Source organism: Quercus suber, unplaced genomic scaffold (assembly GCF_002906115.3).
Source record: "Quercus suber isolate HL8 unplaced genomic scaffold, Cork oak 2.0 scaffold_86, whole genome shotgun sequence".
Classification (NCBI taxonomy): Eukaryota; Viridiplantae; Streptophyta; class Magnoliopsida; order Fagales; family Fagaceae; genus Quercus; species Quercus suber.
In genome coordinates this window covers 969,260-979,009 of record NW_027069551.1, presented here as the reverse complement: position 1 = coordinate 979,009, position 9,750 = coordinate 969,260, and the positions used below count along the sequence as shown (strand labels likewise).

At 36.1% G+C, this 9,750-nt stretch overlaps 2 protein-coding genes across 4 annotated transcripts; both read left to right on the top strand.

The window, feature by feature from the left end:
* The first annotated feature begins 385 nt into the window (after positions 1-385).
* On the top strand, positions 386-2,804 carry LOC112019784 (F-box protein At5g51370). Its single transcript, XM_024052307.2, has 2 exons — positions 386-1,766; positions 2,220-2,804. The coding sequence occupies exons 1-2, from the start codon at positions 502-504 to the stop codon at positions 2,500-2,502; spliced, it is 1,548 nt and encodes a 515-aa protein (XP_023908075.2). The 5' UTR covers positions 386-501; the 3' UTR covers positions 2,503-2,804.
* Positions 2,805-4,556: 1,752 nt separating this feature from the next.
* On the top strand, positions 4,557-9,691 carry LOC136067807 (uncharacterized). Of its 3 annotated transcripts, none has more exons than XM_065774102.1 (4): positions 4,557-4,701; positions 8,245-8,499; positions 9,208-9,339; positions 9,460-9,691. In XM_065774102.1, the coding sequence occupies exons 2-4, from the start codon at positions 8,245-8,247 to the stop codon at positions 9,604-9,606; spliced, it is 534 nt and encodes a 177-aa protein (XP_065630174.1). In that variant the 5' UTR covers positions 4,557-4,701; the 3' UTR covers positions 9,607-9,691. The 3 variants fall into 3 exon arrangements, with proteins under 3 accessions (XP_065630174.1, XP_065630176.1, XP_065630175.1); XM_065774104.1 differs by lacking the exon at positions 4,557-4,701 and adding an exon at positions 6,507-6,649 and having other exon boundaries at positions 8,218-8,499; XM_065774103.1 differs by lacking the exon at positions 4,557-4,701 and adding an exon at positions 6,508-6,649.
* Positions 9,692-9,750: the final 59 nt, after the last annotated feature.

The window sequence follows — 9,750 nt, the reverse complement described above, 5'->3', positions numbered from 1 at the left end:
CAAACAAAATATCAGTCTCTCATAATCTTTTATAAAAAAAAATAATCAGTCTCTTACATTTTTCTTGTTTTATAGTTCGTTTAGCAAGCCCAAAAAATCATTTTTCTTTTTTGGGCTTTCTCTTTTTCCCCCGATAACTTTTAAAAAACGCCACGTAGGCGTAGCCCCCCCAAAATTCAAATTGTGAGGTAACAACAAAAAAGCGCCCCAAACAAGAAAATGATTGTTGGGAAACGTTCAAATCTCATTTCCCCATCAATTCCAATTCCGTTGGCCTAATAACCAGAAAAGTCTTTACCACACACACACACACACACAGAAAACGAAAGAATAGACCAGAGAAAATCTGTTTCACTCAACCAAACATTTTCAAGAAAATATCCCAACACACATTCACACTCTCACAGTAAACACACACACAGAGACTTTGAAAATCCAAGAGAGTTTAGGGAATGGAAAGAATATTAGAAGTAGTCTTTGAGTTTCAAATCTGAGAAAACGATGTCATTTGCACCAGAGAAACCTGAAAACCCTAGCCCCAAAAAACGACCACCAAGCTGGTCAGACCTGTGGCTCAAAAACACTAAGCCTCTCAAGCATGTTATCTTCACCATGCAACTCCAATCTCTCTCTTCTCCTATCACTCCCACCACTAAAAACAAAAACAACAACAACAAAAACACCAAATCTCCCAAAATGCCCAAAACCCAAATCCCCATTTCCAATTCCCCCAAATTCCCAAACCCTAGTTTCAGTTACCCGAGATCCGAGTCCGACCCGACCCGGAAACTCTCCGACCAAACCCTGCTCCAAATCCTCTCCAAACTCCCAGATTCCAATCACAACTCAATCTCCCTTGTTTGCAAGCGTTGGCTTAACCTCCAAGGCCGTTTAGTTCGGACTCTAAAGCTCTTATCTTGGCACTTTCTCGAATCGGGTCGGTTGGTTTTTCGGTTCCCAAATCTGACCCATGTGGATTTGGTATCTGGGTGTTTCTTCTCTCCTCGGAATTCTGGGATTTTGTTGACGAATAGGGTGTTTTCGATGCATTTGGGATCTGGGTTTTCGACGAAATGGAATGAGCTTTGTGAGGATAGTTTGTTTCCTGTGGAGGTTATTGATAGAGGGTTGAAAATGCTTGCTTGTGGTTGTCCTAACTTGCGTAAGGTTTCGGTTATAGGAGCTAGTGAGTTAGGGGTTTTGAGTTTGGCAGAGGAGTGCATGACATTACAAGAGTTGGAATTGCATATGTGTAATGATGATGTTCTGCGTGGCATTGCAGCGTGTACTAATTTGCAAGTGTTGAGGTTGGTTGGGAATGTGGATGGATTTTATGGGTCGTTGGTTTCGGATATTGGATTGACTATATTGGCACAAGGGTGTAAGAGGTTGGTGAAGCTTGAGCTCTATGGTTGTGAGGGGAGTTTTGATGGTATTAAGGCGATTGGGCAGTGTTGTCAAATGTTGGAGGAGTTGAGTATTTGTGATCATAGGATGGATGATGGGTGGTTGGCGGGGTTGTCGTATTGTGAGAATTTGAAGACTTTGAGGTTTCAGTCATGTAAGAGGATTGATCCGAGTCCTGGGCCGGAAGATTTTTTGGGTTGTTGCCCGGCTCTTGAACGGTTGCATTTGCACAAGTGTCACTTGAGGGATAAGAAGAGTGTGGAAGCGATGTTTATGGTGTGTGGGGCTGTGAGGGAGATGGTACTTCAGGATTGTTGGGGATTGGATAATGACATGTTCAGCTTAGCTAGTTGTTGCAGGTAATGGCTTCTTTTACTCTACTTCTAAAAAAAGGGGGTTCCTTTACTCTGTTTACTTTTGTTGCTACATAAAGCTACAAGGCAAATGAATTTATACTAGTGGTTGAAATTTTAGTATTTATAGTGTTTATTCACACTTGTATTGTTGTGTAAAGTTGATACACTTTGTGTACACAAACTATTTTTGAACCATGACATCCATGTGTCTTTTATAGCTTCTAATCAATTTTATGCGTAACATGCTGAATTACACTAATGATGATGTTAGGTTGTGGATTTTGCCATGGGCTCAACTGAATATAGGAATAACCATGTTTAGAGTTTCTTCCACTGACCTATGACTTGCCAATATAACGTGTAATTATCTGGTGAACATTTATTAAGATTACTTATTAAATATCTGCATGAAGTGTTCTTTGATAGTAAGAATAATGGATCTTGTTTTTCTAACAGGAGGGTGGAGTTCTTGTCTTTAGAGGGATGCTCATTGCTAACTACCGAAGGTCTGGAGTCTGTAATTCTTTCCTGGAAGGAGCTTGAAAGCCTTAGAGTTGAATCCTGTAAGAATATAAAGGATAGTGAAATCTCTCCTTCACTCTCAACTTTGTTCTCTGTTTTTAAAGAGTTGCAATGGAGGCCAGATACAAAGTCTCTTCGTCCATCTAGTGTATTGGGGATTGTAATGGGAAAGAAAGGTGGTAAATTTTTCAAGAGGGAGCGTCTCTTTGTCCACTGATTCTTGTGGAGACTGGAATGGGAAAGAAAGGCAGTAAATCTTTCTAGAGAGTGTGACATGAAGTTGCACTTGAAAGCCAGAATCTGCAGCTTGTGCTTGCATAAGAGTTCTTGACTTCTTGTTGTGAAGGCTGTAACAATATTCTGTACTCATTATGGTAATTAGATGGTTAGAATAGATGCAGATGTTGACACAGGAAGATTGTAAACACGGTACATTTTGCCTTACACCCCTTATAGCTCATGTTTGGGTGCCCTTTTCAACACAATTTTGATTTGCCACAGTGCAAATCTTCTAGTTCATGTCTATTCTCAAGTCTACAATGCTTTAATTGCTTATTACATTATCAAACTACCTTTTTCTCTAATAAATGCATCCCTTTCAGAAGTCGGTTTGTACTTACTAAATAAAAAGGTAGTATAAGAATTAAAAAAAAAAAAAAAGGAAAAAGAAAAAAAAAAGATCAAATATCCTTGTTATATGTCTTGTTGCAGTTTATTTTCTATCCAGGAGGCTTTTAAGCATGACAGACCTATGTAATAACAATAAATTAACCATAGCTGAAGATTGGTTTTTGGAGGTAGGAAATCCATGGTGCTTTATTGCAAGTAATGCTGCATTAGGTTATTATGGTTTTGATTTATGACATGGTCATGTTTTGTTTTAAGAATCAGCAAATTTGAGGGAGGCGAATTCAAAAAAGTGATGCTTATTTACTTCTCAAAAGAGACGAGATAAGAGTCAGGAGTAAAGAACACTGGCTTTGCAAGAATCTGGGGCGGAGACACATGTAACGTTGGGGGGCCATTTCCCTCCCACTCCACCCACCCCCCACCAAAAAAAAAACTTTGAAATCCCTTATAATATATTAAAATAGGCTGGGTTCTTAAAATTGTAATGATTGGCTCCCACAAAAATTTCATAGATCCTAGTCTACGTGAATTTGCCTATTCTTTCCTTTAAAATCAAACGATGACCCTTTTAGTTAGTTTGCCCCACTGTTAGTTTATCAAGTAGACTCACCCAATTAAAGCATAAACTTTTACCAAAGCCTAACAAATGCCTAGATGTCATGTGTCCTTTCTTTTTTATAAGTATATAAAAGTGCAGTGCATTGTGTTCCTCGCATCCAAAAGTGCACTGTATTGTTACCCAAAAAAAAAAAAAGTGCATTGTGTTCCTTTGTATATTTTATGCATTGGAAACACAAACTTGGGGAGTTTTTTTCTTTAAAAATTTGATCTTTTCGTCATGATCTCATATTTTCCCTAGCTAATTTTATTTTTTAATTTTAGTTTTAGATGCATTGATTTGAGTTTAGAAATGATATTATTATATTTTAAATTTGATTATTTTGTATACCATATATTTATAAATTTAACATAGGAATATATAATTTGGTCCCCCAAGCAAAATATCCTAGCTACGCCTTGGCTAGAATCGCGTTGAAATTGTAATTAACAATTTGACTGAACTGAGTACTGGAAGTGCAAAATTACTTTTTATCTCATCCATTTAGTATGACTTTATCGGAGAGAACCACCGAAACTAAATGTTTTTTTTACCCTTTTACAAATCTATACTAATTATTAATAACTAAATTATAGTTAAAATTATATTATTTAAGTTAATTACATATATCAATTTTCATTTATGAAATTATAAAAATTAGTTTTACTAATCTTGTATTGTTTAAAACTATATATAAGTGATTTCAAATAATAATTTAATATATCTTATGAACTTATATACTAATTTCACTTTAAAAAAAAAATACTAATTTCATTAACTTAATCTTAAGTTTATATAAGTATATTTTTTCATATATATATACGCATATTTTTTTTGTTAAACATATATATTCACATAATTAGCTTATTTACAACCGCGTTATTATATTTGAGTTTAATTTTTTTTAATAAAAAATAGAAGTTTTTAAAGAAAAAAAAAAAGAAAAAAAGAGCAGTTCATTAACAAAATTTTCTTAGTGTAAAACGACGCCGGTTCTAAAGGTAAAAAATAACCGACCGAAACCATTATAAGTCCTTCTCTTCCCTCATTACTCTCAGATTACACACGCATCAGAGCACGGCGCGTCTCTCCCATAAAACCACCAAAAGAAAAACGACGTCGTCAAAATCAGAAAAAATTTGTTAGGTCAGAAAAACCGAACCCAATTTGCTCCATCGACAACCCAAGGTGATTCTTTTTAAGCTTTTTAAGGAGATGGTGAAGTTAGCCCATCATTATTTGTATCATATTTGTCTTTGGAATTTAACTTTAATTGCAAATTAGGTTCAATACCCAATTTTTATTCTTCTACTTGTAGAGCTAAAAAATATGGGTGCTCTTGGTATGGTTTAAGCATGTATGTTTGGAAAAAAATGTTAATTAAAGAGAAGTAACTTAGACCCAACTGGGCCAAGTACTAGACATACTGTGAATTGGATTAATTTTTCAACTTTAGAGATGAATCATTGGAAAATTGTTGGTTTTTTGATAATATACGCAAAAACCAGTTGCCGGGTCACCCTTGATGGGCTAAGCAGTTTATGCTCATGCCCATGAGCTAAATTATTGATTTTTTTTTTATAACATATGCCAAAAAGGCAAAAATCAGTTGTCAGGTAATCCAAGGGCATTCACCCTTGACGGGCTAAGCAGTTTATGCCCATGAGCTAAATTATCGATTTTTTTGATAGAGTATGTCAAAAAGGTAAAAACTGGGTAATCCAAGTGCATTCACCCCTGACGGGCTAAGCAGTTTATGCTCATGCCCCATTAGCTAAATTATTGATTTTTTGTAATCATTGATAAATGTTGTTTGGTTACTAATAGTTGTGTAGCGTGCAAAGAGCCTTGTAGTTTAGTTAGCACCTCTTGGTGCGTATAGTGGAAACGTCCAAGGTTTTTATGGAGGAATTAGTTGGGGAATTTTTCTTCAAATGTTTGGAATATGGTACCGGCTTGTCTTATGTGGCTTACTTGGTGGGAACACAATTCTCGTACGTTTGAAGACATTGGGAGACCTGTAGATCTTTCAGAGTCTTTGCTAGCTAGGACTTTGTTTGAGTGGTCTCGTATTTGGGGTTTTACGTATTATATTACCATGTTTGATTTCTTAATTTTAGTTAGCTTTTCTATTTGATTTGTTTGTATTCATCTCAAGTGCAGTGGGTTTACTATTGTAAACACATTGTACTTTTCTAATCAATAAAACTTCTATTACCTATAAAAAAAAAGGTTCGAATTCCCCCTCTTCCAACTATTGAATTATCAAAAAATAGTTGTGAAGTGTGATTATTGGAAACTTAGTTTCTTAGTTGTGCTCTGTTCTTCATATGCTGCACATGTTTTTTGGAATAGGCCATTGGAAGGTTTGAAGTTTAACGTAGGGAGACTATTGAAACTTTGTTGTTCATAGTTAGATTTACAGCAGGGCATGTTGATTTTTTTTTTTTGATAATTAACGAAAGTTTTATTAAAAAACTAAAAATAGCCAACCCGAGTACATTGGAAATGTACTATGGGGGCATAAATCAATAACGAAGATTACAACGATCAAATAAAATAGGAAGGGAAGAACAAGAAAAATGACAAAAGACCACACTCCAATCGAGGAGCATGTGTAAAAAAAACGACTTAAACTCTAATATAGAGCGTTCACATCCCTCAAAGCTTCTAGCATTCCTTTCGCGCCAAATACACCATACCAAGCAATGAGGCACAATTCTCCACAACTCAATATTTCTATGTCGACCAAACTTACCCTGCCAAGACTCAAACAACTCAATAACCTTCTGAGGCATAACCCAATGAATTCCGAACAAACAAAACACCAACGACCACAACTCCCAAGCAATGGATAGAAGTTTTTTAAGAAAAAAAAGGAAAAAAAAAAAAAAAAAAAACAGTTCATTAACAAAATTTTCTGAGTGTAAAACGACGCCGGTTCTAGAGGTCAAAAATAACCGACCGAAACCATTATAAGTCCTTCTCTTCCCTCGTTACTCTCAGATTACACTCGCATCCGAGCACGGCGCGTCTTTCCCATAAAACCACCAAAAGAAAAACGACGTCGTCAAAATCAGAAAAAATTTGTTAGGTCAGAAAAACCGAACCCAATTTGCTCCATCGACGACCCAAGGTGATTCTTTTTAAGCTTTTTAAGGAGATGGTGAAGTTAGCCCATCATTATTTGTATCATATTTGTCTTTGGAATTTAACTTTAATTGCAAATTAGGTTCAATACCCAATTTTTATTCTTCTACTTGTAGAACTAAAAAATATGGGTGCTCTTGGTATGGTTTAAGCATGTATGTTTGGAAAAAAAATGTTAATTAAAGAGAAGTAACTTAGACCCAACTGGGCCAAGTACTAGACATACTGTGAATTGGATTAATTTTTCAACTTTAGAGATGAATCATTGGAAAATTGTTGGTTTTTTTGATAATATACGCAAAAACCAGTTGCCGGGTAATCTAAGGGCATTCACCCCTGACTGGCTAAGCAGTTTATGCTCATGCCCATGAGCTAAATTATTGATTTTTTTTTTTTTATAACATATGCCAAAAAGGCAAAAATCAGTTTTCAGGTAATCCAAGGGCATTACGGGCTAAGCAGTTTATGCACATGAGCTAAATTATCGATTTTTTTGATAGAGTATGTCAAAAAGGTAAAAACCGGGTAATCCAAGTGCATTCACCCCTGACAGACTAAGCGGTTTATGCTCATGCCCCATTAGCTAAATTATTGATTTTTTGTAATCATTGATAAATGTTGTTTGGTTACTAATAGTTGTGTAGCGTGCAAAGAGCCTTGTAGTTTAGTTAGCACCTCTTGGTGCGTATAGTGGAAACGTCCAAGGTTTTTATGGAGGAATTAGTTGGGGAATTTTTCTTCAAATGTTTGGAATATGGTACCGGCTTGTCTTATGTGGCTTACTTGGTGGGAACACAATTCTCGTACGTTTGAAGACATTGGGAGACCTGCAGATCTTTCAGAGTCTTTGCTAGCTAGGATTTTGTTTGAGTGGTCTCGTATTTGGGGTTTTACGTATTATATTACCATGTTTGATTTCTTAATTTTAGTTAGCTTTTCTATTTGATTTGTTTGTATTCATCTCAAGTGCAGTGGGTTTACTATTGTAAACACATTGTACTTTTCAAATCAATAAAACTTCTATTACCTATAAAAAAAAGGTTCGAATTCCCCCTCTTCCAACTATTGAATTATCAAAAAATAGTCGTGAAGTGTGATTATTGGAAACTTAGTTTCTTAGTTGTGCTCTGTTCTTCATATGCTGCACATGTTTTTTGGAATAGGCCATTGGAAGGTTTGAAGTTTAACGTAGGGAGACTATTGAAACTTTGTTGTTCATAGTTAGATTTACAGCAGGGCATGTTGATTTAACTGTGGGTCTGTGATAAGAGGTTTTAAACATTTAGTACGTAAACAGCGTCATCACTTTCACTTCTTTCTGTTTGAAGAATTTGGGAATTGCTTATGTGTTGTATGAAGTTTTTTAGTAACTTATAGTCACTTCTTGATTACTAGCTGTTTATTCTTCCTGAATTTTACATGTTATGACTCAAGTATTTAATTTTTGGAATCATTGAGATGATTTAGTCTTCACTTTAATTCTGACCAAGTTTACAATATTGCACTTAAAAGCCCTTTATCATATCTTTACTTTTTATTGGCGGGTTTGAACAGCCTAAAAGCAAATAGTTTTATTTCTAGATGGCATTACAAGAGAAATTAGATAGATTCAAGAAGCAGCAAGAGAAGTGCCAATCGACCCTCACAAGTATTGCTGCATCTAACAAGGCCGCAACACATAAATCCATGCCAGTACCAGCAGCACCTTCAGTTGCAAGAGCCCCTGCTCCTGCTGTCAAATTTTCAAATGATACAGAGAGACTTCAACATATCAACAGTATCCGGAAAGCCCCTGTAGGGGCCCAAATGAAGCGTGTCATAAATCTTCTACTGGAGGTTTGTACCCAACCATCTTATCCTTCATTAATTTGTATATGTTCCTTGATGCAATTATTTGTGTTGCCGTTTGATTTAAAATGCTGAATGCTCTTAATGGATGGTGTTTATTGCTCACTCGAGTTGGGGAAAATTCAGATCCTAATGTGTCTTATTTTGTGCAGTTGTCAGGTCAATGTTAATTTGGAAAAGAGCGAGATGGTCTAGTGTAGAATTGAGTTATTATCTGTGATTTATATTGATCTTTTTAAGTAATTATATTAGTATGCGCATTCACTTAACTGGCCTACTTTTTCTTCCTCAATTAATTGGGATGGGAAACTTGAAACCTTGTTTGTATGACATTGATTTCATGGGAAAACCAATACTACTTAATTGATTGATGTGCTTTCAATTGAAGGTAATTATAAATTATATAGATGCTTGGTGGCAATTTGTAGTTGTATTTTTAGTTTACTGTAATAATGGGGTATGTCACTCGTCCCCCTTCTTCTGACTTTTGTGACATTGTTAGGAGAAGGCACATGGTGTTTCCATTACATGTAGCATTACAATCACCGTTTGTGGGCCCCACACACTGTGATTGTGATGCTTCATTTAGCGGAAACATAATCTACTTTTTCCATCTTTAGAGGTCAATGTGAGTTACAGTAGGTAGGACCAGGTGAATGCTATTAAGCGCTAGTTTATTGCTCCTTGTGTTTGCAGACAAGGCAAGCCTTTACCCCGGAACAAATTAATGAAGTCACTTATGTTGATATCAATGCCAACAAAGCTGTATTTGATAGTTTGAGGAATAACCTGAAAGTCAACTATGATGGGAAGCGTTTCTCTTACAAGGTAACCTTAAATTTATGTAGCTGCAGATCTTCATCAGCTGATAGCTTTTAAGTTGCACTCAGCCTTTTTCTTTATACCTCTTTCATGGTAGATGACTTTTTGACTTTTCTTTGTCCGCAGTCCAAGCATGATTTGAGGGACAAGGAACAACTTCTTTACTTAATAAGGAAATTCGTATGGGGCATTGCTGTCATTGATCTTAAGGACGCATACCCTACTGTGATGGAAGACTTGCAGGTAATGCAATATGTGTTGATAATACCATGAGAAATTTGTTTATATTAATCTCTGAAAAGAACTGCTGGCTCTTCTAGCCTAGCATGTGCTTCCTCCATTCTGTTAAACGAGAGAAAAGAGAAGGGGGGGGGGGGGGGGGGGGTCTCAGGGACCGGGGGGGGGTGAAAGGGTATT

Coding starts and splice junctions, on each gene's coding strand:
- LOC112019784 (XM_024052307.2), top strand. CDS start 502: ATGTCATTTGCACCAGAGAAACCTGAAAACCCTAGCCCCAAAAAACGA. Junction 1,767..2,219: donor AGCTTAGCTAGTTGTTGCAG/GTAATGGCTTCT, acceptor TTTTTCTAACAG/GAGGGTGGAGTTCTTGTCTT.
- LOC136067807 (XM_065774102.1), top strand. CDS start 8,245: ATGGCATTACAAGAGAAATTAGATAGATTCAAGAAGCAGCAAGAGAAG. Junction 8,500..9,207: donor TCATAAATCTTCTACTGGAG/GTTTGTACCCAA, acceptor TTGTGTTTGCAG/ACAAGGCAAGCCTTTACCCC. Junction 9,340..9,459: donor GGAAGCGTTTCTCTTACAAG/GTAACCTTAAAT, acceptor CTTTGTCCGCAG/TCCAAGCATGATTTGAGGGA.